At 40.0% G+C, this 27,680-nt stretch overlaps 2 protein-coding genes across 2 annotated transcripts in view; one reads left to right on the top strand and one right to left on the bottom strand.

Moving 5' to 3' along the window:
- RSPH10B (radial spoke head 10 homolog B) overlaps positions 1-27,680 on the bottom strand; it is an 804,204-nt gene that overhangs the window by 31,887 nt on the left and 744,637 nt on the right. The gene's annotated exons all lie outside the window — the stretch shown is intronic.
- Positions 3-26,541, top strand: EIF2AK1 (eukaryotic translation initiation factor 2 alpha kinase 1). The gene is made up of 15 exons (XM_075179666.1): positions 3-241; positions 10,368-10,523; positions 11,057-11,193; positions 11,414-11,451; positions 11,531-11,630; positions 12,357-12,437; positions 13,772-13,871; positions 14,259-14,316; positions 14,613-14,982; positions 18,193-18,301; positions 19,905-20,011; positions 20,461-20,575; positions 21,301-21,380; positions 21,577-21,810; positions 26,345-26,541. Exons 1-15 carry the CDS (start codon positions 136-138, stop codon positions 26,465-26,467), a joined length of 1,914 nt encoding a protein of 637 aa, XP_075035767.1. The 5' UTR covers positions 3-135; the 3' UTR covers positions 26,468-26,541.

Here is a 27,680-nt window from a genome sequence, read left to right as displayed (position 1 = left end):
CAGTGTCTGGAGTCGGGTTAGGGGATCCCCACTCTCTCCTGCACTGTCTGGGCGCTGGGGGTGTACAGAGAAATCTGATCATGTACATCTTGTAGAAGGAACTGGAGTTACGCCAGTGGCACCTGGGTGCCCCCCATGTCTGAGAGGAAGGGACCCCCAAACACAAGTCAGGTGATCATGAAGAGGGGTGAAGGGAACCCCATTTTTGACTACCCAGATGAGTCCGAGATGGAGTTAGATGGTGAGTTGTAGGAGTGTGCATGGCCGGGCTGATGTAATGGTTGCACAGCCATATGTCTTGGAGTCAGTGCAGATAACTTGTGACAGCTGATCCTCCCAGCTCCAGCCAACACAGCTTGTATTGGTAATACTGATAGACTTGGCTGGCTGGCAGCTGTTAGGACAGGGGTAAAATAATTATTCCATATTGTTTGTGTTGAACATATATGTGTAAATAATATATATTCAGCTTTGGCTTTTGCAAACCTTATGTTTTATAAAGATTAACATCCTCTGTACTGTAGATTATAAGAATTCTTAAGTCACCCAAACAGTATGAAAGCACTGAGCCTGTGGCTGGTTTCTTTATATTGGCAGAGGACTCGGTGATGCTCATGAACTGTGTGTGTATAGCTTCATGTAAATATATAAGTGTCTGCAACGAATTACGATGTCAGCATTGGGCAATGTTTTGAAAGAAGTAATGTAACTACTCACTGTCGATTATTGCAAGTCATCTTGGACTCGTGACTTGTATTCAACTATTACATATTGTTGTATGTTGCCTCTATGTATCTATACTGTACCAGTGGTTCCCAAACTGGGTGCTGTGGCCAGGGCTGATGGTAAGCAAGGCAGGTGACTACTTGGTAATTATATTGGCATAGGGGTGCCTTGAAAAAATTATGGAGACCCTAAGGGTGCCTCGAACTAAGAAAGTTTGGGATCCACTGCTCTGTACTATGCTCCATTTCCTCACTGCATGGTGCAGAAAATTTTGTGGTGCCATATAAATAATGATTTTAATAATGCATTTAATAAACATTCCCATTATTATTACAGCAACTTTTTAAGCTGTGTTGCATATAAAGGGAAGACAGTGTCTAGTTTAAACTAATTAATAAAGTGGCATAAATTACCCTTGTAGAATATTTCACAGATTAGAAGATTTATGTCATACTTTGGGGGGAGTTCCCTGACTGATGATAAACTGAAATACTGATGTAAACAGTTGGTTCTTGTAACATATAGTAGTACTACAGTAACGTCAAATCCTCATGGTAGTGAGATATAACTTACACAATTCTACATTGGTTCATTGTTTTATTGTCCACAGCAGTGGTCAAAGTGGAAATATAGAAGTGGTGGTATGAAAAATGTAATGGGTATGTAATTTAATAGATTTACAGTGAAGGGAGTATGAGAAGTGACTGTATATAATTGTAAAGCGCTACGGAATTTGCTGGCGCTATATAAATAAATGATGATGATCGGATACCACCGTATACACCTCCACTTTGACCAGATGTCCACAGTCTATTCGTTGCAACCATGTTAATGTACATTTAAATACATTTTATTTATATGCATACCAACTCAAGCACCTACCAAAAAAGGAAATACTTGAATCAATGAGGGATGCTCAATATATTGAAAGTAACTGCTTTCAAAATGTTACAGTCACTGATTTATTAAAGGTCCTCTAAACTTAAAGTACAATTGTCTCATATAAAAGACATTGGTGACAGGCCAATTGTGTTCATTTACAACTGCACATCTGGAGTGTTCTTAAGCGTGCCCCCCCCCCCCCCCCCCCCCCAATCTCTCTCCTCCAGTAGCGTGGCTGCTCAGAGAGCTGCATGTATTAACTTGTCTGCCTTCTGCAGATCTGTCCTTGTGTGAGCCTCTCCTCCAGACAGAATCTGTTTTGTGAGTTCAAATAAAAGAGTTGTGTAACTCAGGTTTTACTGCGCGGTCTTCGGGTATCTGAACCATACTGATGTTCCAGCCACACATACAGGTTGAATTAGTACATGGATAGCCTCCATGTGAGCAGTAACACCACACTAAGGCTTCAACTATTGTTACTGACCATTCACAAATCTTTCATACACCTTTCTGTATTCACTGACAGTCCTACACCTGAGCATGGTCTCCACCTCGCACGCCCCCTGCACAGTCTCCACCACGCGCTGCACACGTCCCCACTACCTACTTACCTACTGCTTTCAGCCAGAATGATGTTTGGTGACCAGATATGTAACCAAATGGTAGTAGTAACACGGCCAATTGAATTCCCCCAAGTATTAAAGTAATGTATTGGGACACTGTCATCAAAATTGTGTGTTATTTAATTTATGAGAAAATATCTGAGCTTTTACAGTTTCATTGTTAGACTGGATTTTTTTTTTATGGCATTGTTCCTTCTTATAGGTACATTGTATTATTACTAATTACCTGATAGTGTTGTATGTTGGCTAGATGGCCAAGTCCAGGCTACTTGAAATTATTGAGCAAAATGACTTGTAATGCGAATCCTGGCTGCTGACCAGCTCAGACATTCTAAAGAGAAAAAATATTAATGGGATTGCCCCTACCCTGCAAATCCCATTTATATATCCTGCTATAGAGCTTTACTAAAGAGGAAGGTAATGTATTGTACGACTAAAGCTGGGTACACACTACACAGTTTTCATCCAATAATCGGCTCAATCAGCCGACATACGACCGCTCGTTCAAAAGTCGGGTCAGTGTGTGCAGTGACACGATGGTCGAAAGTCTGCCCAAATGGACGATTGTCGCCTGATTTGGTTGGTCGTATCGTTTAATATTTTCATTCCAATCTCGTTACCGTTGTGTAGTGTGTATAAACTTCCGACCGATCCACAACAGTGAGTCCGAAATTACAGTCATTGCTCACGACAACATGGCTGTAAAAAGTCGCTAAAGGGACGTCCGCTCTTCCCTTTATCTTCCTAAACAAGGCTAGTGTGTATGCAGTCCATGGACTGCGCGATCGGAACATCGATTGCATGTAAAATCGATCGGCATAAAAAGTTGGTGGAAAATTCTGCAGTGTGTGCCCAGCTTAAGTCAGGAGCCAAGATGAGCAAAATACGATTGACTCCTTGCTTCTCAAAGGGGGTGGGGATGAAGAGTGGGACTCATTATATTAAGGGGCAGTTGCCCAATAGTGAACACTGCAAACAAATGTAAAATTTTATTTTTGTTATATTGATAATAGAACAAGGTCCTGTATTTGAATTGATTAAAGGATGTCTTAGATTAAACCCAATTCTAGAACATTACTTACTTGAGGTCTGGCGCTCACCCCCATGCTTCATGCACACCCTTCTCCGCGTGCTAGTTCCCGCTGGTAGCATGTTGTCGATGGTGAACATGAAGTCTGTATGAAAAAAGACTGGTTCAGTAGAAGTGAGGGGAGTATGACAGACATTGGGGTACGCTCCTTGTCTCTCTGAGCCAGTCTCTATTCAGACAGGCAGTATGTTGATCAGCCAACACACTGCTAGGTAACCAGTAACGGGGATCACGCATTAAACGTTGGGGGAACGGCTTGGTCTTGTGAATGTCGAACCCCTGGTAAGTAATATTCTATGGCGTTTAACTTAGCATATCCTTTAAAGAGAATTATTTGATATCTTACATGAAATAATGTACAGTAGAGGTCATTACATTTTCCAACACAAAAAATGTTTTACAAGCAGCATGTTGGTTATAACTATGATGTAATGGTACATAGCACTAGCATTGGAATGCCTTCTCTCCAACAACGAAGTACCTTTGTTTCATATATATATATATTAAAAAAAACTTTGTGTTGTACAATGTAATAAGATGCACATTTCAGGGTAGTTATAGGAGACACTGTTTGGAAGTACATGGTGTAATAACCAGTTTCCAGCTGGTCTAATAACATATGTAGAATATATAATTCAGACTGATGGGAGATCAGCTAAAGCGGAGAGTGCAGTAATATTCCAGGGACAGTCTCTGTGTTTCTCTCCGTGACATGCAGAGTGCAGATAACCACTATCTGCAGGACTTTGCCTATAGATTGCTTTCTAACTGCCCAGTTATGGACTTATCCCTTTGGGCGTAGCATACATTTAAAAAAAATGGATGATTTTATGTTTTTTTTAATTTCCCCAAAAACATCATCAAAAGATAAAAATGGACAGAAGCACATACTGCAGGATCATAATATAATACAGAAAATGGTGCGAAAGGAGATGAGCCACTGCAGATCAATTGCCTGCAAATGTCAACCTATGGTGCAGTCACCAGTTTAATAAGAAGTTGTCCAATGAGATATAATCTGGTTTGAGCATGAACTGCTCATGAATGCAAAGACAATGGAGGAGGATAATATGGTCAGGGGACTCCTTCACCGTACTGTCCACAAAGGGACCAGTATGCCTGTGGCACCAGCATCAATTACACTACAATCCTGGGTGCTGATGTTCTGGTTGTTCTGTGATGTTGTGGATTGCGTTTTCCTGGCATGGTTCAGGTGCTACCTTACACTTAGAAGGCACTGCTAATCACTACTTGTAACGGTACTGAGTGATCAACTTCACCCCATGTTGTAGCATTTCTCTAATGACAGAGGGGTGTCTTCCAGTAGGACAATATCCCCATCCACAGAGCACGTGTGGTGACCTGATTGTTTTGATGAGCATGACACTACTGCTCCCTATATGTAATAGGCTTCTCAGTCACCAGATTTAAACCCAGTTGCGCATGTATAGGGTATTCTGAATCGATGCAGAGATCGCCATCGCCATTAATCAGAGATCCCCGTTGGGTAAACCGGTTAGCGTACTTTAGTTCCTGTGTACCTTATCTACAAAGCTGTCTACCTAGGGAACGGTTGACACCTGCTGCCCTCCAGTCCAGTGTCAGCCAGGAGCTGCAGGAAGAAGCTGAAGATGCAGCTGCAACAGCCTCCTCCGCCACATTAGCAATTCCCAGACCTGGACGTCACACCAAGCTATAAGAGAATATTTTTGGAGAACTTCAATTAAATGCATTTGTATTCAAATAAGTGTTTTAGATTTGATCTACAGCTACTGACACTCTTCTGTTCAACAGTGGACACATTTTCCATATTGGGACACGGGAGCCTAATTTCCTTTTCAAGTACTTTCAGCTTAGGATCGTGCTTGTATTCAGAAGAACCCACCTGATAGGACATATGATGCAGTTACCTTGTTCATATACATCTACCCACCATGGCAAATTCTAAACACGTCTTACATACATTCCTACATTATTATCATTTCTGTATCCATGTTTTACAAACCTGTCTCTTGCCTGCCACTGACAAAGAAAGGAGTATTACTCCCTTTATCAACAGACTGAATGGTAATGTTCTTTACCTCAAGTGTGCAATCCAGTAGCACCTATATGCAGTACATACTCCTCAGGGGCCTTCACATGTTTTTTCATACAAGGACAGATATATTTTATGGGATATATTTTGGCTGTTCTGGGTGCAAGAAGACTTTGTCAGCTGTAAGTCATGTAATGGTAAAAGGACACTTGTTTACATTCTTTATAGCCACTGACCACCTATGTCTTCATACAGTGTTAACTGACATAAATGGAAACCAATTATTCCTGGATGAAGTTGTTGAATTTGCTTTATACACATCAGGGGGTAAATGTATCAAGCTGAGAGTTTTCTGGCGGGTTTGAAAAACCAATCAGATTTTAGCTATCATTTATTTAGTACATTCTACAAAATGATAGCTAGAATCTGATTGGTTGCTATAGGCAACATCTCCACTTTTCAAACCTGCTGCAAAACTCTCAGCTTGATACATTTCATTCAGTTTTATTATAAGTTTTTGTTTTTTTATACTATCATACAGCAAGAGCAGACTTTTAAGTTGCTTATTTAGGTTTATTAATTTTTAATCTATCCAAGCCTGTGCCATTGTGTATGGGCCAGGGTTTCCTCCGGGTGCTCCGGTTTCCTCCCACACTCTAAAAACATACTAGTAGGTTAATTGGCTGCTATCAAACTGATCCTAGTCTGTGTGTCAGTCTGTCTGTATATTAGGGAATTTAGACTGTAAGCTCTAATGGGGCAGGGACTGATATGAATAACTTCTCTGTACAGCGCTGCGGAATTAGTAGCGCTATATAAATAGCTGCTTGTGATTAACTAGGCGCCAGTTGAGTGATTCTTGTAGAAGAATGGTGCTGCATCCCTCTGCTATTCCAGACAATGGAGGATGAAGTGCCAAGACGTAGACAGGCTGTGTGTGGTGACACAACGGCCTATTACATTTGTATTATTATCCTTTACTGTCACAAAGGTACGCGGTGCCGTACAGAAACTATACAACAAAACGGTACATAACATTACAGGGCAATACACAACATAGCTATGAATAGCCATACAGGACAATAAGGTGCAAGGGGTATCACCAAAACACTATAACTAGAAAACGGTGGGGAGAGCCCACGGGGGGAGGTGCAGAATATAGCTGGCATGCAGAAGACAAAGGTAACTGGAGGAGGAGGACAGCAGGGAAGACTGCCCCGGGGCAAGAGAGCTTACAATCTAAAGTGGAAAGATTGACTTTATAGTGATGTATCCATTCTATTTAATGAAATGCAGGTAATGGTAAAAGCAGTCTGCGAATAAAATATATGACAAGTTGTTAGGCTTATGATACAATAAATTATACTACTCTAAAGCTATTGTGTTCTTTAGCATGGGTTACCTGAAAAACACCCCCCCCCCCCAACCCAGTGTTTATTATCATATTGTATCTATTTTTTTTATTTTTTTTACCTTGCTCATTTCCAGTTTTGCAGCACTCGCCCTCATTCTCCAACACCACATTTAAACTACTCGTTTCTCCATTATAATTCTTTCTGTGCTGCTCTGCCAGATAACACTTCTGAAGCCATCATCATCACCATTTATTTATATAGCGCCACTGATTCCGCAGCACTGTACAGAGAACTCGCTCACATCAGTCCCTGCCCCATTGGAGCTTACAGTCTAAATTCACTAACATACAAAGAGACAGAGCGAGAGACTAGGGTCAATTTTGATAGCAGCCAATTAACCTACTAGTAGCTTTTTGGAGTGTGGGAGGAAACCGGAGCACCCGGAGGAAACCCACGCAAACACAGGGAGAACATACAAACTCCACACAGATAAGGCCATGGTCGGGAATTGAACTCATGACCCCAGTGCTGTGAGGCAAAAGTGCTAACCACTAGGCCACCGTGCCAAGCCCAAACTGTTCTCTTTGCTATTTTTCTCTTCTTTAGCTTAAAACATCACATTCCATATCTACCAACCCTAAAAACTCTCACCCAAAAACACAACCCAGGCTTTCATTCAATTATCTTATAGTATTTCATTCATTCTTGTTTCTTCTCCAGTCTTTGCCTTGACCGTCCTGTACCCCATTCTTCAGTTGTTATATCCAATCTGTACACTCATTACCTCATCCATCGTTGGTTCACTATGCTTCCGTTAACCTTCTTTACCCCAGATTTACACTCATTTCTGTTCCTCATTCTCCCCAGTACATTAGATATTAGGTTTTGTCTTCTTGTCATCATTATATATCTGTCACTATTCATCTCTATCAGGCCCCTAACCTCCAGTCAGCTTCTACAATGTCCTCCTTCTGGTGAATGTGTTGCTGCACTCTGCAGTGGATTTATAACTGTCTGTTAGTAAAAGCACTAAGGAGGACTTGCTTAGAGCGTTACAAAATGTGCACAAGATAAGGAAAGTAAACAAGTTGGGCTGTAGATTTAATTTCTTAGAATACTAGATAAAAACATAGACTTGCAGACATGAGCTACGCAGATAACCAGGGTGTTTGTGAGCAGAGTGGAGAAAGCTGTGAGATCCTGCACAGGATATGTGAGCAATTGCCACACACATAGGCTGTTCCAAAATAATGTCATGTCTGGCCTTTCAGACCAGATCAACTCTGGATTATATTTTCTAAAATATTTCTCAGTCTTCAGGAATACGCTGCAATTTCCCTTGACCTTTGTAGTTTAAGTAGACTATTTAGAAGAAGCAGCCATCTTTGTTTGGGGCAACTAAATGTACTTTTTGAAATCTTCTAGTGCAACTTAGGCCTACAAGCATCCTGGCATCAATATATCAAACAAATGTCCTAAATTTACAGTGTCTAGGAGGAACAAATAGGAAGACATTTTGTCACCAGGTCCAATGATGTCCTATTATTGCTTTACTACTTTGTGTCTTTTGGGTTCTGACGTGGCTCAATTTGCAAGGTGGGTGAACAGAGCACCTGTTCACCCATCTTGCCCCCTCACTACTTCACTCCTCTCCAAATAACACTTAAGAACTTCTTCACTGCCTTTAATTCCTTTTTTGCCTTGTCAGCACAAAATAAGACCTTTTAAATCGTATCTTCTCTATCTCTCAACCCTTCTGCTTCTAGCAGCTGGTGATCTATTGCCAAATCCAGGTCCGTTCCTCCAAATCTACCATATGTTTTATTATCATTTTGCACACTAAAAATTCAGCAACTCTCAAATATATCGCTTGTCACCGTCACTTTCAAGACCCTATAAATATACTCTGTACCAGGGTCAATGACTATCCTTCAAACAACCTCAACCTTCTGATAAAAACCAAAACATGGCTTATATGATCATACCCTGCCTGCAGCCATTTCACACTGTGGACAAACAAACATTCTTCAATTGACCTCCACTCATATTTCTAACACTAAATAGTACTTTAATATATTTAAATCTCTTCTCAACCCTCACGAGCCAGCCCCCGTAACTGCCATCACTGCAAAAGATTTTGCTTCTGACTTCAAGTACAAAGTACAATATGAAATGTTCTCTTCCCTGAGCAACAAGCTGCTCCTTCTCTTCAGTTGATCCCACTGACATCTGAACATTCTCTTTACACAGGTTTTTTTCCATCACATTCAAGCTTGCAGTATTACTTCTATTCTGAAAAAACAAAGACTTATTATATCTCATCTCCAATTCCCCTTGAGGATTCTTAGAGGCGTTCCTCACCTCACCTTATATCCTTTCTTCTCTCACAACCTGTTGGACTACTTCAGTCAGGTGATCATTCCGAAAACTCCACTGGGCACTGACTAAGGTGGTGAGTGGTTTGAGCATTGCCAAATCTTAAACTCTCTTCTAATAGACTTCTTTGCTACATTTCACACAGTAAACCATTCCCTTCTCCTACAAATGCTGCATTCCCTCTATCAGGAGTACCACAAGGTTCAGTCCTAGGCCATCTATTCTTCTTTATACTACTTGTCTGGGAAAACGAATATGTTTGATTTCAGTATCCCCTCTATGCAGATGACCCCCAAATGATCCCTTTCCTCTCCAGATCTTTCACTGTCTGTGTTGGCCAACATTACTGAAGTCTCTTTACCTGAGTGTTATTTTGTCATGTCATCATCATTTATTTATATAGCACCACTAATTTCCGCAGCATTTTACAGAGAACTCATTCACATCAGTCCCTATCCCATTGGAGCTTACAGTCTAAATACCCTAATATAGACACACACTCAGACACAGACAGACAGAGAGAGACTAGGGTCAATTTTGATAGCAGCCAATTAACCTATCGGTATGTTTTCGGAGTGTGGGAGGAAACTGGAGCACCCGGAGGAAACCCACGCAAACACGGGGAAAACATACAAACTCCACATAGATAAGGCCATGGCCGGGAATCGAACTCATGACCCCAGTGCTGTGAGGCAGAAGTGCTAACCACTAGGCCACTGTCAAATTCAATCTTTCAAAAACTGAGCTATTAATCTTCCAGCAGCCAACAGACGCTACTTAACGTGTATCTGTTTATACCATGACCATAAACCCTACCCCTCAAGCTTGCTGTCTATATGTGTACTGTCCTTTATTTCACATATTCAATCTGTCTCCAAACCCTGTTACGTGGAGCTAATAGGCAACTCCAGAATATGCACATATCTAAGGCAGAGCACTGCAAAAACTTGTATGAATTAGTGGTATTTTATTGTCCAGATGACAGGCCCACTTTAAAAAAATAAAAAATAAAATAATTTTGCAATTGCATCCTTAAACTGTGTAAGTTAATGTTATAAATACTGTAACATGGTTTATATGGAGAAAACAAGTCATTATTATATTAAAAAACAAATTGCCTGTGGTCTACTTCTGTAGTTATTTTCCCTGGACCAGAGATTGGAATGTTTCTTCCTGCTATAACATGTGATGACATGACATGACATTCAGTCACAAGACGCTCATGCTCTGCTTGGAGTCTGTTTAATATGTTCGTCTTTCTTTTTTTTTTCTTCCTGCAGAATCCGATTCGCCGTCTGAACTTCAAATGGTAAAAGGCAGATGGCGGTTCCCAAATGTCACCACAGTCCCCAACCAGCTCCTGCTTGTGTCTCTGGTAGAGCATCTGTGTTATGTTCATGAGGAAAACCCTCACCGCTCCAAACATCTGTTCAGATGTAAGTGTGTTAATGTAGAGGATTGTACGTTGCTGTCAGCTGTTGTTGTTTCTTAGCCACAGTAGTTTTACAACAACATGTAGTGTACAGCCAGTCATAGCATTGCAGTGTGAGTAATATTCCTAGTCACAATGTCCCATCTAAAAAAACTAAATATTAATGAAAATTGTGTGGAAAAGTCAAAAAAGAGTAAGCAATGCTTCTTATGTCAGTCTTACTGAGCACTGATACATCCGTAGGAGGAATCTTTGAATTGACACCAGTAAGCAATGCTTCTGAAGTCAGTCTTACTGAGCACTGATACATCTGTAGGAGGAATCTTTGAATTGACACCAGTAAGCAATGCAATTGATGTCAGTCTTACTGAGCACTGATACATCCGTAGGAGGAATGTTTGAATTGACACCAGTAAGCAATGCTTCTGATGTCAGTCTTACTGAGCACTTCTAGACAGCGATGCAGCTGTGTATGATGGAGAAACTCTTCTGAAAAGCACTGCCATAAATCAGTAATTGTCCTTTGTCTTTTCCCAGTACTCTGCCAAACCTTTACTAGAATGGGCCTCCTGACTGCATTTGCCTTCGGTGATGAGTTCAGCACAGTGAGACTACAGCACAGAACGGCCATCGTAGAACTGATGAAGGCTGCTAAACGGCACGTGTACAAAGAGGTTTGTAACCGCCTTGTTCTGTGCAATAGAGAAACACACTCATTGTGCACATCTGCTTTGTGCTGTACGATGGACGCTATAACTGGGCTCCCTATGTGAATACTTTAATATAATATAGGGATGTGTGTCAGGCCCATAGGTTGGATGGGATATTTCCAGGATTTTTTGTGAAATTTGATTTGGGGCTGGTTTAACTTCTGTATTATTGTCATTTATACAGGAAATAACCAATGGCGATTTAAACTTACACCTGAACAGGTCAGTGCTGGTGATAAGAATATCTTACAGCGCATTGCAGAATGTCTCAGTTTACTAACAGCAAATCTCCTTTCCTTAGGGCGAAGGATATGCTAGCTGAGGCACAGACTTCCCGATACCTAAATGAATTTGAAGAAATTGCTCAGCTGGGAAAAGGAGGATATGGGAAAGTCTACAAGGTAAGATTGTGTTTTATAATAACATAGCAGCATATAGCGCGATATTAGACCTCTAAAAGCGTTAAGGTGGAGATGTATAATCGCCAATGTTGCTGGTTTCTGTTAAGGAATTACTTTTTCGGAACTTGTGATTTCCTCTTTAAGTGTCTAGAAATTCCCATGTCCTTTTAAGTTCAGCGTTAACCAGCCTTGCTGGTTTAACAGGGTTACATGAACTATGTAGATATGATATTTGTTCCAACAAGGGAAGTAGATCCAGGAGTTGCCTCCTGCCACCGACAGATCCGTGGCTCTCTGCCCGCTCCAAACCCTTGGGACCGTTTAATTGACTTATTATTTATCTCAGTGTCTGATTAATTTCCTCCATCCGTCCCTGCTTCATTGTGTTCTGTTCCGTTAAACACCCCTTACTTACAGTGGAAATGTGTGTGTGTGTTAGTGCATATGATTGTAGCCTTCATGTTACATGCATTTTATTTTTAATAATTAAATATATATTTTTTGTTAAAGCAATTCAATATGATTTAGACTTATTGGTAGTTTATACTTTTTATGTAATTCTCTTGGTACGGTAGCTGAGGGCATTATTCTGGAAGAGAGGTTATCTGAAGTGTGATGTCATCTTCTGATTACTAAATGGGAATAAAGAGCTATTATCTCTATTGCGTGTTGCTAAATTACCTTAACGATAATACATAATCACGGCATTTTATACTCATTTTATAGGTCAGAAACAAACTTGATGGACAGTTCTACGCCATTAAAAAAATTCTTATTAAAAAAGTTTCCAGGAGAGATTGCAAAAAGGTATGTTTTCTACACGTTCCTTCCTATAGTGTGGGCGTTTGTCCAGGACAACTCTACATTACTCTCGGTCTGTATTAACTTACTTCTGTAAAGACATTTTGGTGATATTTTGGCTGAGAAGAGGGAGAGTTATGAACAACTGCTGACAATCTGTTACATTGTAAAGCTACTAAGAAGGTTGTTCAGTATGAGTGAGACCGATATCATCGAATCCACTGAGCAGATAGATTAGTTAATGATTTCATAAGTAAGCAGTGCTGTTTAAAACCTCAAAATACCAAAACATTTCAGCTTTTAGTCTTTCTGTATGCGAGTTGATTGGAGTCACTAGCTCTGTGATTTATTACTGAGCCATCTAGGCTGAAACAGAGACTTAACTTAGTGACCGCTATTGAAAACCACTTTGTAGAGATGAAAAACGGTTAATTGCTACAAGATAGTCTGTCCTCTGTTGTATGGATCTCCTGCAGGCCGTGCAATGTTAAATTGAACTAGGAGACTAGATACAGTTGTTTTTGTTGTTTTTTTGGGGGGTTTCCCCTTGACATTTCCTTTTTAAAAAAAAAATGCCATGATTTACGTTATACATTATTGTCAAGTAAACACTATTATGTTCATTATAACTTTAACCATACCATTAGATGAAAAAAAAGATTTTTAAACTATTTGTCAACAATACAATACATTCGTTTTTTTACCCTCAAAGCTCTGGTTGAACCAGTTATCCACATTTAGACAATACTTGATTTGTACACACCTTTCTTACACACTTTCTAGATGTATTCCTATATTTCTATCGTTTTCTGGCTTCTTACATGAGCTATACAAGGAAAGCAGTCAGAGGTTAAGCGGATTTCTCCTATTCTATCAGGGCCCAGAAAGGACCGTTATCACGGCTCTGAGCTTTAAATACAGTCTGGAACTATCTACACACAGCAACTGTTAGCTAACTCTGCAGCAGAAATACATGATTTTTATGCTAATTGACCTCAAAAAGTCTCATTTGCTGAATTTACGACAGTGTCCCTTTCATAACCTGGTGCTGTAGCATCTAGCAACTGGTCTGATATTTTGATTAGAGTATTGGAAATGCCATTAGTGACAGATATTATATATTATTTAGACTGTAAGCCCCAATGGGGCAGGGACTGATGTGAGCGAGTTCTCTGTACAGCGCTGCGGAATTAGTGGCGCTATATAAATAAATGGTGATGATGATAATATCTGGTTGCTAGAGGTTGCAGCACAGTTGTGCTATCACCTATTTACTACTATAATATGGATAATGCTGTAAATGCTCTTAGCGCGAGTGGATAACCTACTCTCTGTCACAGGTACTTCGTGAGGTTAAGGTCTTGGCTGGACTACAGCACCCTAATATTGTTGGGTACAATACAGCTTGGATGGAACATGTTCAACCTCCTAATTCAAAATGTATGTGACATGAACACTCACACACGCCTTACCGTTGAGCAAAAAAGATGATTCCTAAGTTATAAATTGCGACTGTATTTAATGTTAAAAGATCAGTGTGAAGTAATTTTTTTTTTTTCCAGCCTTAAGTTGACATTACATTGATACATGTTGTTGTCCTGCAGTATTGGGCCACTTCTTGGGGCAATAGACAGAAATGTTTGTGCCACAAGAAGTGGCTCAATAAATCAGGATGAATGACTACTTAGAATTTCCAAATTACAAACCACGGTTACAATTATCTGAACACAACAAAGTACATTTCATTTATTTTTCATTGTAAGTCATGCTAATGTTTCCCATTACCTGCTAAAGCTTATGCTTCTTTCTTGTCTGTGACTTTGCTAGGTAAGCCTATTCTTGCGTTACAAGCTATTAAAGGTTCTTCTAACCACAAGACTGACGAGTAAGTATTGGACCACATGATGTTATCTGATCGTGGTTATCTTATGTTTGTTTCTTCCTTTACACTTTGTCCTTGTATACTCTTTATTGTCTTTTTTTTGCTTTTCCATAAAGAAGTTTCTTATTAAAGAAAGTCTCCACTCATTACCTTGCATTCAAGGATGTCCACCCAAGTGGTCAGATCCATATTGCTGATACAGTCTAATGCCCATGGCATTAAGACTTCTCACAAGAGCTCCTTGTATTGTTTATTGGGCTGTTTTTCTTCATAAGTTATTTTCTTTTTTCTCTTTACAGAAATATTAGGGGTAGAAAAAGTGTAGAGAGCAGCGGATGTTCCATAATATTTGCAGACTCGGAAGAGGGAAATCATCCCGCGGACCCTCCCTCGCAGAGCATGAATATGTTTCCCGCTGATAAACAGTATTCCTACGAAAGCCAAATGAAGAACTTTAGTATGTCTGACATCAACGCTTGTGGAAACAAAGACTCCAATGCCAATGCCCGCTCCAGCTCCAGTGTGTGTAATAAACGTGACGCATCCCCAGACTTCTGTCGGAAGGACAGGTGTCCATTCGACTCGGAAGACGACTTGGAAGATGCAAGTGATTCGTCGTGTGATGAAGAATGCCCCGCGAAGGAACTCTGTTTACATCGACACTTTGAGGTGTGAGGAAACCGCTCATGTGATATCTGTTTTATATCGCTGTTTTCGGAGTACAATAGTGATAAGTTTTTGTTACAATCACTGGTGTCTTTTAGGCACACGGTATATGCTCTTGATGGTCATCTGAATGGTTTGGGCTGTGCAGTTCATATTGTCTGCTTTGTTGCTCAGAGGGGTGACATAATTCACTGTCTGTAACATCCCTATTAGCTTCCATAAAGGTTTTTGTTTTTTCACCTCAACCACAAATTAGCGTAATAGTGTGGGGACCCCCGTGGTCTGCTTCATGTGGTAGAGTCTTAGTACTTGGTGTGACCAGAAAGCTCTGCCGGGCAGCTTCTGTAAGAATGTGCATGGTCTAACACAGTGTTGGCTAACCTGTGACACTCCAGGTGTTATGAAACTACATGTCCCAGCATGCTTTGCCAATATATAGCAGCTATTTGCTGGAAGGGTATGCTCAGACTTGTAGTTTCACAACACCTGGAGTGTCACAGGTTAGCCAACACTGGTCTAATATGACTGCTGACTCCCGGTTCACCAAAGTGGGACATCTCTTTTTAAGGTTGGTTTCACCTCACAGTGCTTGGAGCCCAGTGCTGCAAAAGCTCCACATAGACAAGAGTTAAATTTCTGCTATGGTGATGTACTACGGTAAAGGGGAAAATGCTGGTTCTCCATCTCATAAGAACAATTCAGTTCTGAAGGACCTTCACGACATAGATGATGCAAGTGATTCATCGTGTGATGAATGCCCTGTGAAGGAACTCTGTTTACATCGACATGGTGAATTACTCTCATTTTGTAGAAAGCAGTGTTTCCCTTCTATCTAATATTGACTTTATGGTAGAAGTTCAGGTCGGCTGCATACTGTGCTTTCTCTAGGTGGGAAATCGCAGCGTTCCAGCAGCGTTGAGTGACACCACCATAAGGTCTACAGAAAGATTGGTCAGTAACCAAGGTAACCGTGAAGGAGCAAAATGGTTCATTAGCTTCTGTAATCATGGAGGGAGTGACGACCAGCAAAGGACTGCAAATGACTTAATGTAGTGAATGATGAAAAACTCATTTAATTTGTGGGGGGGGGGGACCCCCAAAACCCTCTAATTCATCATTCTGAAATATTTCATAACACTTAAGGACAGTCTGTGCATTTTTCATTGTGATATGATTATCTAACAGAAACATGTATGTAAGACTGCCTACAATATTGATTATGATTTCTACCATGAGTACAGACAGTACAGCTCTAAAATGTAAGCTCTAGTTGCATTCTGTCACCAGGGGGCGCTGCTATAATTTTGTACCTTCTTCATTCATGGACTTGTTTTTGAACTGGCAGCCATTTTGTTTGTATAGAGATTAGATGCAAGGTGCTTATTGCCCTGTTTGTGCGAAAGCTTCAGTAGAGAAGAGAGATTTTTTTTTTTCTGAATTCAGTTCAAGAAACCATGATTAATCTCCATGAGTATATATATATATATATATATATATATATATATATATATATATATATATATATATATATATATATATATATTTATATCTCATGAGTGTGATATTTTGTGAGAAATCATCCAACCATTGCAGTGTAGTTATCCGTGGTAACCTGGGGGTTATGCCTCTCCCTGCATCCGTTACTAAATGGACACATATTGTGTGTATGTATACCAGCTACCCAGTATGTGATATTCTTATTTCACTCTCAGCAAAACGGTGCTGCCAGCTCTTAGAACTAGGAATATGCAATTTAGTCTCAGAGTAAAAAAAATAGCACATTAACAAATGCTATTGGGATGACCAAATACCGTATGTCTTTGTATGTAAGAAGTGTCCTGCAGGCATTAAAAAATCATTTACAGATGCAAATGAGGAGGTAGCTGGAGAGAGCTACTTGCACTGTGGTCATTGTGAAGCGCTTCTTCTAGAACACCAGCATCACTAAGGGTTACCCAGTCAACTTCCTTAAATAACCAAATATGGCAGCCACCTATATTCAAAGCTCTTAGTATCTTCATTTGCAGATAAGATGACATATTACATCCGTAGTCTTTAACAAGTAGCATGAAGAAAGGAATGTAAAGATGCTTAAACTCTGCAGTAATACTAGATGGAGTGCAGAGGTGATCTCATTTAAGCATTTACTATAAAAACAAACATACAAAACAAGAAACTTTTCATAAAACAGTGATAACCGAGGATCTTAAAGTACCCAGAAGTTTTAGGAATGCATTATTTAAAGCAGATGTTTTCTGGGTTCAGCTGCAGAACTCCCACTATATCTGAATCAGACTGTGTACTTCTGTCAGACATTCGTGTGGCCCAGATAATATCAGCTGATGAGGACCTACTTTATTAAAGGATGAAAATAATTGTGCAGTAAATCTTTTGGATCCAGGATTCAAAGAAGGAATTGTTTTGATGATGGCTTAGTTATGATGATGGCGTAGTTATGATGATGGCGTAGTTATGATGATGGCGTAGTTCGTTTATGTTGAAGTACTTTTTAAATGTTGCAGTCTGGGTCTCTGCCAGACATACCCCTCTTGTGGTGAGGTCTTTAGACATTGCAACCTCTCCTGCAGTATGATACATAAAATATTATACCACTTATTTATATTAAATTCTAGAGGGAAAAGGCTGTAACATTTATTTTGATCTTTGCGGTTGGCCAATATTTTAGCTTCAAATGTTTCCTTTGGAGGAGGGGTCCCCAAATCAGTGTCACCTGAGGGGGACTATTGCGAGGGAGATGATAAACTGCTGTGATTGCCTGATGTTTGTTGTCCGTTTGGATCATTTCTTCTGTGATTATTCCCAGGATGACTTTGTCAGCCACAGAGAGCCAAAGTTTAGGAAGATAACATTGCGTTAAAGTCTGTTGGTCCTAAAGTAGTGGTAGAAAAGTGAGTTGCAGAATGTGATTTGATTTTGTTAGGGTCATGTGTGAGGAAGTGTAGGTTAGTTTTAATAGACATTCTGTTGTGTGTGGGTTTTTTTTTTTATTTTATTTTTTTTTTACCCTCCGTTTTTTGCAGTTATTTTATCTGTTTTTCATAAAGAGTTGATTTGAGCGATCTCTAACTTTCCAGCACGTTCAGCTCACTTTTCAGGCAGTTGACAATACACAATTGCTAGAAATACTATGCAGTTTGTGCTCAGTGCAGGTAGATACAGACTACAATAAAAATATTTTTTGCTTTCCCACAGATTCAATATCATTTAATGCTGTACATACAGATGAAGCTTTGTGAAAAGTCTTTGTGGGACTGGATTGAAGAGAGAAATGAACGCTACAGAACAGGAAGAGACTCTTCAAGTACGTGACTGACTGTTTTGTATTTAACCTATTAAATTATAAACTCTGGGAAAGCCTTTTGCATATATTATATACAGCCTGTTTTAGTAGCATGATATACAGTGCTGAGGATACGAAGGAGGTGGGAGATTCAAATCTCCCACCGTGGAAGTTATGCAGTCATTGCGTTGACAGAGGAACTTGTGCCGTGTTGATACACTGGGCACCTACTAATGCATAGGGTTTGTCCCAAAGTGTCCTAAACCCTATGCACGTACCACATCTATATATGAACATTCTATTTGACAAACATACAGTTTTTATTATAGTGTTTTGTTCTGGTACATCCCTTTTGTGAACACATTGATGTCTGTGGTCACTGTTTACAGGTTAGATGTCGGATAAGTTTACCTTTTTGTTGAGGTGCCTTTTAGATACACTCTAAGACAGCTAAGTGGCTTCATTTACAAACCGGCTGAATCAGAGGCAGAACTAGCGAACTTCCTTCCTCACCACATTGGGGCCCCTGACCCTCTGCATCTACCATGCAGCGGGCTCCATTATCTCCATTGGCCCCGCTGCACCGCACCTGCTGCACCAGTGGTAGTTCCGCCAATGGGCTGAATACTAAAAAAATGTCCACAAGGGGAAACGTATCCTTTAAATAAAGAGGATGAGCATAAATGTATTTTTTTTATTAGAAAAGCAAAAGCTTTAAGTGGCCTTGGTGTTTACATACAATGGGGGTTGACGTTTTGTGGGTTGAACTAATATTTCTGAAAATTTCAAATATCCATTCACCAGGAACCAGGGCTACAGACTGACTGCTGACCTAAATCCTTATTAGAAAACATCAAATAAACATATTTTGTAGCATGATGTTCCCTACCTTATATTATATTGTGTGTGTATATATTATATTTTAGTATGGTTTGTATAGAGACAGGAAACCTGTACACAAGTCTAGTGCACATAAGATGTTTCTAATCTGTCACGTTTCCACTAATATCAGGGGGTGGTATTTTTAGAATGATTGCCATTAGTTGTGGACAGGAATGAATCCACTAGGGGGCGCAATATTTTTAGTAGGCTCTGTTACACGACTGCCACTAGGAATGTATGATAAAATGACCTTATTTTATCCCGGAGCACAAAAAATACTTTGCAACCATCAATGCACATTATGTAACTGACTTATACACTAGCGATGGGCAACATTATATATTTTTGGGTGGGCTCTTTGTGGAGAAGCATCAGATTGTGTTGAGAAATTGGAAAAACAGTACAATAAGTTAATCTGTGGCATGCTGGTCAAGCTGATGAGAAGATATTTCTGTTCAGTCACAGACAGACCGTGTGAATGCACTGCGCTACCTCTAGTCTGAGGACTAAATACTAGATATTACCTTGGACAGGTGGGCTACATGACATTGGGCAGATGAGCTGCTCTGGTGTACTTTAAACTAATGGTTTCTCTAGCTAGATTTCCTGGTGGACCCATGATACCAGAATCCATTGTATGGCCAGTGTTTAAGTGACCTCTTCTGGTAGAGCACAAGATCTGTTTGGCACCGCTGGTGGGAAGTCGTCTGTGTACCAGTAACTGACTCTATCCTGCCCACAGGGTGCTTTGAGTTCGTTGATGTCCGATGTGCGCTGGGTATATTCTACCAACTCTTGGAAGGAGTAAGATACATCCATTCCATGGGCGTCCTTCATAGAGATCTCAAGGTAAAGTTTTCATTAAGCAGGTACATAGCTATCCAAGAACTTCACCCACTATGTTCTCAGTATTACAATGCTCATACATTAATCTCCAGTGTCACTAGATTAGAATGGTTGCGTCAGAATGCATTGATTAAAGGATATCTGTTAAGCAAACACTGAGCTCTGAAATGAGCCCAGAGAAATACACAATCATAGATGAAGGTTCCTGCGGTAGGTGTACCTACAGCTTGAGTGATGACAGGAGAATAAAATGTGGCAAGTTACTGTAGGATTTGTCCCCCTCCCCCATATAAATGAAAGGGCAAATCACGTTTATTAAGTACCATCTGTTCTCACATTGTATATATTCTGGTTTTGTCCATCGGCCTCTATTGCCTACTAATTCTAGTTTATACAGCTGTAGAACATTATACCTTCCACTCCCTGAATTGACACATGTCTGTTTTCCATAGCCAAGAAATATTTTCTTACAAGGACCAGACCTGCACGTACGCATTGGGGATTTTGGACTTGCATGTAGAGATATTATACAGCATTCGGACTGGTTAAACAAGGACGGGACCAACAGTGAGTTTAGATACAGCTCATACAAAGCTAAAACAATGCGCCAAACTATTAATACTCTCGAACTCCGATACCATATTCTTATTTGTTTTACAACAGTGTAATATTTATGTGTGAGTGAGGTATGTATGTGAATATGTAGCAGGTGGCCTGATTGTATGTATTTATGCCCATGACGGTGTTCCCAAATGATGTGTTTATCAAGGTAAACTAGAAGGGCTATAAAGGAGTGTGAATATCGGTAACATTAGCAGAGTTAGACAAAATAATTAGTTTGGTTGTGCGTGATGCTTACAATAAATGGTGTAGCAAGAAAGACTGAAATACTGTTGCCTGTTCTCTTTACCCTGTTCTCTTTACCCTGTTCTCTTTACCCTCTCGTACCCAATAGTGAATCCAGCTGTGTTTTTACATCATGGCAATCATATAATTGACAACACTGGCTACTGTCCTGAGTGTCTGTGAGCTAATCCACCAGTCTTTCCGTTCTAGTGATTATGGGAATTTTCATGACAAAGCTTCACTCTTGCTTCTACCCAGATCACAAACTGGTACCTCTTAATCATTGCCAGTACTCCCAGTATAATAAAATAAAACATTTTAGGTTAAATATTCTTTTAATTCATCTTGCCAGGTTGAGGCCTTTAAAAGTGCATTGGAGACCTATTTTATGTGTATGGTAACGTATGCTAATATTAAAAATAACACAGACTTTTCATTGCATGTAGATTCAACACATACTTCCGGAGTGGGCACATGCTTGTATGCTGCACAAGAACAGTTACAAGGATCACACTATGATTTTAAGGTATCAGTTAGATAAAAATCAATATTTTATTAAAAATACTTTTTGCTTTTTAAATATATATGTGGGTATATTAAGTAAACAGTGAGTTTCTCAACCTGTAGTAAGTTTTATTGCCAAATACCAGTGTTTTAAACCTGAGCGTGGAACCAGGAACAATTATTTTATTTCAGAATAAATCCCAATGTTTGTTTTGCAGTCTGATATGTACAGTGTTGGTGTAATACTGCTGGAGCTCTTTCACCCATTCTGGACGGAGATGGAAAGGAGTGACGTTTTAACGTCTCTAAGCACGGGCATTATCCCGGAAGTCTTTGAAACTCAATGGCCTGTGCAAAGTAAATACATTAAGTTACTGGTCAGTGCAGACTGTGCGATACGACCATCCGCTGATCAAGTGCTGAAAAGTGAACTCTTTCATGAGAAGGAAAACGTGAGTATTATGGGTTTAGATGGGACGTATACAAGGGGGGGGGGGGGGGGGAGGCTTTAGAAGGAATATAGTACACAGTGGTGAGATTCTAGTGACCTGAACTATACATATGTTTAAAATAAAGAATTTATGCTGATGTGATGGAGATGCACTAGATGCTAATTGTAATGTCTTTTTGACCTGTGTAGTTTTTTTTCCTAGTGAATTCAGATCAGGAGAAAGCTGCTGCCAATGATTATACTTTTATATACCACCCGAAATTTGATCTATCTTTGAAACCCAAAGAGCATCGGCAGAAAATATCCAACTGGTTCATGTTGGGTAGGACTGTTATTAAAAATGATCCCAACACATGTACAGGAATCTGTTCACATCTCCAGTAAGATTGTAGTTGAGAAGACTGAGCCACCTAGCTGGCAGTTACTCACATAGTCCTTATTAAATCTTCTGGCTGGGTAATCTAGAGACCTTTTACCTGAGGTCTGGTCTAGCTAACATTCCAATGCGTTGGTTGGCTTTTTAGCAAAAGGGACATTAGCCAAACTCAAACAGGAATGCATTGTCGGCAGTCCTCAAAACCTGTTGGCTGAAAAGCCATTACAATAAATTAAGAAGTACCTGCTTCAGGTTTCTGTTTAGCTACTATGATAGACTAACTTATTCAGCACCTTATTTGAAAAAAAAATAATATATGTTGGTAAAATATAAAGGGTTGGGCTGACCGATATAATTAAACAAGCGCTGTGAATCTCAGATTTACATCCTACACTACAGTAACTGTTCTTCTGTTTTGCGTAATGTGGAACTAAACACTGTTGTTTTAAAATAGATGCTTTTCACATGCTAGATCTGATCATTAAAAATGTCAGCCTTTGTGTTCTGTTTTTAAAGTAGACTGCTCTCAGTATATACAACACAGTACAAAGAACACTGAATAAATGATCTGATTGTTTGAAGTTTGGTATATAAGCATGAAAAGGGAAGTAATAAAATGGGTGCTGTAGTATATGTTAAGTATTGTAAGAAGATTTTTGTACTTAATTTTAAATCCATTTCTCTAATTCCATTTGGAGAACACTGCTTAACCTTGTGTATATATGGTGCTGGAGGTATATATATCTTGTATAAATTCCTGCTCCTCCACTACTGTAGCCCTTCCACCAATAGCTCCTCTCCAATTAAATAAAAACAACATTCAACATTAAAACTGAGTGAAATAAGGTGTGGGAACACGGTGCCTCCTATATGGAATTGGAGAAATGGATTTAAAGATAAGTTTAAAAGTCGCCTTTTCCCTTTCTTCTAATTTGGGGGACACTGCTTAACCTTAGGGACATTCCAAGGGGAGGATATGCTCAGACCCAGTTGTGCACAAAACCTGTACAATGTGTGCTCACCGATCTGGTAGAGTGGGCTGTAATGCTATCAGGCACTGGTGTTCCCTCAGAGCTATAAGCCTGTTGGATCATAGCCTTAATAAATATTGCAGATGTTTGTTTTGTTGCTGGCTATCTCCATAAATCCTCAAGGCTTTATCCACATCCAAGAGCTGGAGGAAGTCTTTGCTTTCTGAGGCCAAATTGTGTCCTAGTGCAGGGATAACAATATATTTTTTTTAGATGAAATGTTGACACAACCTTGGGCTAGAATGAAGGCTTGGTGCGCAGGACTCTGTCCCTGTATAAGACCATATATGGTGACATGCAAGATAGGGCAGCCAGTTCAGACACCCTTCTTCCTGAAGCAATAGCCAGTAAAAAAAATAAAAATACTTTCCAGGTTCTGAATTTGAAATCTGTAAATTCCAGAGGCTGAAACGGTGGTCGCTGTAGTTTAGAAAGGACCAAGTTTAGCTCTCACAGAACTGATGGTGGTACCCCTTGAAGAAGGGTCCGAATCTCGGGAATATTAGACAATAGACGACCGAAACCTGAACTTTGAGTCCAATCTCGGGCCCCTGTCCAAACCTTCCTGTAAAAGGACAGGAAGTGTGCCCAGTTAAAGGATGAGGTGTGTACTCTGCTCACACCAGAATATGTAGGTTTTACAAACTCTGTGGTAATTTTTAAAGGAGACCAGTTTCTGGCCTTGTTCGTGGTTTGATTAATCTTTTCTGACAGCCCCTTAGCTGAAAAATCATTGCTACGACAGCCACGTCAATAAAAGTCAGCCAAGCTAAGTCTTGGTGATAAAATGGTTCTGGTCTTAATGGCAGCCTCCACAGGGGTTCTGTTGAGATGCTTAGAATGTTGGCGTAGAATGATTTTCTTGGCCAGCCTGGTACTATCAGAATTACTGGGGCACCCTCTCTTGGCATTCTTTAGTACCCAAGGAAGCATTTATATCCGAGAGAAAAGATACATTAATCGGCACTTCCATGGGACAGTCATAGCGTCCACTAACAATTCTTTAGGGTCCCTTGTTCTTGCACAGTACCATGCTATGTTGTGGTTCAGCAGGGAGACTATCAATTTGGTCCTTGACCACCTAGCTAGAATTTAGTTTTGGAAAGTGTTCATAACAGGATACCATGCAATGGATGACTGATACATGTCTGAGATAACAAAACTTTAACTTTCATGTTTCTGAACAGTCAAGAGTTCTCTCATCTGGAAAAAAGACTCTTTGAAATCTGATGTCGAAGAGGAGACACAGCTGGGACAAGACTGGTCTTTGGATAGTTTATTACCCAGTCATATATGATTCCAGCTTTTCAAATTGGGACAATCACTCCTGACGACACTAGGCACTGGATGGCCACCATCATGGTCTTGTCTCTCAGAAGGGGCATGGAAAAGAACTGTCATCAGTGGTCCAAGATGTAACCCCTTTTTATAATGCCTTTGACCCACAAATCTGATCTGATCCTCTGGTACCAAAAAAGGAAGAGATGAGCTCCCATCCGAGACTCTTCTGGGTAGGGAAGAACTCCATCATGCTGTCTTTTTCAGCAGTCTTGGGACCTGGAATATTGCCCTGCTTACCTCTTTGTTGACCATCATGTGGGGCAAAGGAATGGCACCCTGATGAAGTTCCTCTCATTTTCTCCAAAAAAAACCAATAGGATTGTATTGAAACGTTGAGTGAGAGAAAATACTATCCTGAGGTGGACAGTCCACTTTGAGCTTTCAGAATCTTTTAAGACTCCATATCTGCCTCCCAGGATCTAAGCCACAGTTTGTGTTTGGCTCCTACCTCCAAGGCAGAGAATCTGGATAGATTGAGTGTGACTCAAGGACTGTGTCTTCTGAATACTCTTGATGCTTCCTTAACTTTGTCTAATAAGGGCAACAATTCTGATCTGGGTGCCCAAGATTATATGCTCTAACTGCTCAGCTCACTTTTCTATCGCTTTATTTACCGAAGCTGCCACTAGAATGGGTTGGAATGATGTGGCTGGTATGACAAACACCTATTTCCAAATCCCTTTACAATTTATACCTGTGCTGTCCTTCAAGGATGCAACGTTTGAAATAGAATAGTGGTGGATTTAGCAACCTGCCATAGTGGCATCCACTTTAGGTGGGATCTCCTATTCAGCTATATCGTCTGCTGAGAAGGGGTAGTTGAACCACCTATCTACAAGCCTTACTCAAAAGTTCTGTCAACTGCGTGGAGGAAGAAAGAGACACTGTACCTTTCTCCTTTTTGAAGAAGGAAACATCTGGAACCTCAGGTCACTCCAGATATTGAATATTAAGGGGTTGACAATGTCTGACAGAGAAGTCCTCTTCCTAATCCTATCAACTCTTTATAATCTTAGTCCCTTTTGAATCTCCCACTCTTCCGCAGATCATGGAAATGGACTTGGGCGGATCCTTGATGCTTACAAGGCTTGTTGAACAGCAGCCTAGAGATGGCACAGCGGAGGAGAGCCACAGCATGAGAGATTTGGTGGGTTTTCACATCGAGAAAAGGCCGTCAAGTAGGTGTCACTACTGTTTGCTGGGTTCAAATATGTTGCTAGCCATAGGACAGCGGCTGAACACTTGTTGCCATGAGGTCTCTTGTCACTGTCGTCTTAAGTGGACCCCGCTGGGAGCCTTTTGAATGAGGAGGGGCGAACAGCAGAGAAGTGCAGTAACTAGCTTTGTGCCCGCACTCCTATAGTTCTTATAGATAACACCTCTCCAACAATAAACAGTATTATAAAAATAAATGAATATCTTCACGCTGCTCAAACTAAGGTGTCCTACTCCATGGGGACTAAACGAAGAAACTGAGGAGCTATTGCTGGAAGGGGGGTATAGTAGGGGAAGGAGAGTAATTCAAACAAGTTTACAGTTAGAATTGGTGCCTTCTCCTGCACTCTCTATACCAGAGGTTAAGCAGTGTCCCTCAAGTAAGAACAAAGAAAAGTAGTTTATTTTTTTTAATTTACTGACCCAAAGGCTAGTGATGGAAGGCATGTATCCAGAAGTATGGTGGCAGATGAAGATTGAAAAAAATGTTACATGATGTTCATTAAGTAAGCTTTGGCAACATAGAAGTGCTGTAATCTCATTATAATCTAAGGTTTATCTTTTACTAACAGGTCATACAGGATCTCCAGCAAAAAGTAATCAATTTAGAAGAGGAAAATGAGAGACTGAAGAAGAGCTTGCAATTATTACAAGGACAAATATCAAATAAAGAGGGACCAGATTCCCCAGTGTAAATGCAGATTCAACAGCTGCCAACATGTTCGTCACTACATTGTTGTAAAAATATTAAAAACGTTATGTACATCTGTACGCTGGTTTTGAAGTTATTACAAAACTATCAACTACATGCAACACCACATGTATTTCCAGAGTTCCTTATGGTGCATCCTCATCATTTATCCATAAAAAAATGTTCTAGGTCTTTTGACAAGAGCTAGCACACTTACAAAGTATACATCTCCATCCCTTAATAGTTAACATTGTATATCCATTTGCTATGCACCTGAATACAAGCTATTCTGTGTTATCAAACATTTGTGGGTTAAGTCTGATTGCTATGTACAACAATGGGATCACTGACAAGAAATGAAGGTGGATTATATATACTTACATACAAATGCCTCTAAATTGTTACTTTCCCTATTGGAGAAACACTCTACAAGCAAGTGTTGCATTCTCTTCCTGTGTATATCACCGCACAGCATTTTCAGATGTAGGCAGAGTCTACATTAAGAGTCCTTTGACAAATGCAATGGTTGGTTCTTGACTGTAGAACGGTTTTAGAATAGTTGTAAGTCTGAACTAGACTCTGTACAGGGACACTAGATTGATGTGCTGTGTAAGGAGTGTTCCAATTATACCTAAATGGTTACTCCTATTCAACAATTATCTGGTTTTGGCTATGACCATGTTTTCTCTTAATATGGCATTCCCCCATTTGCAGAACAGGGGACTGATGTTGGGGGTCACCTGTCTTAGGTAATATGGGTATGGCAGACTTCCAATTCATTCTTTCAACGCACAAAGTTTTGGCAGCACTGAAATCAAATTCATAACTCAAATTTATGAAAATGTCAGAGCTTTAATAAAATATCATGCAACCCTGTTTTCAAGGTAGAGTCTATTCTAGTGACTAATATACAATGCAGCCCCCTTCTCTGGTGATAACACAATGTATTACTAACCCATTCTGCATGGTCTCATTGCACTTATGTAAAGTTCTGTCCCGGGAAGCACTTACATATATTCCTGCTTTAGGATATAGCCAGGTATTCCCCTCCCCCTCCCTTACTATTCTATTGGTCTGTGTTACTATAAAATATGGACAGACATCTTCCATGTCAACAATTGTGAACCTATTACAAGTTTCTATGATCCACAAAGACCACATTTGACTAGTCTATTTTTATTTGGCTCTTGTATTCAAGTCACTTATAAATCTGACAA

Source organism: Mixophyes fleayi, chromosome 7 (genome assembly GCF_038048845.1).
Source record: "Mixophyes fleayi isolate aMixFle1 chromosome 7, aMixFle1.hap1, whole genome shotgun sequence".
Lineage (NCBI taxonomy): Eukaryota > Metazoa > Chordata > Amphibia > Anura > Limnodynastidae > Mixophyes > Mixophyes fleayi.
This window is presented reverse-complemented; position numbering and strand designations above follow the sequence as displayed.

Excerpts from the sequence above, each read along its gene's own strand:
- EIF2AK1 (XM_075179666.1), top strand. The coding sequence starts at position 136 with ATGTCTGAGAGGAAGGGACCCCCAAACACAAGTCAGGTGATCATGAAG. Across the intron at positions 14,983-18,192 it reads GTTTACATCGACACTTTGAG|ATTCAATATCATTTAATGCT; the intron begins GTGTGAGGAAAC and ends GCTTTCCCACAG. Across the intron at positions 21,381-21,576 it reads GATCACACTATGATTTTAAG|TCTGATATGTACAGTGTTGG; the intron begins GTATCAGTTAGA and ends TTTGTTTTGCAG.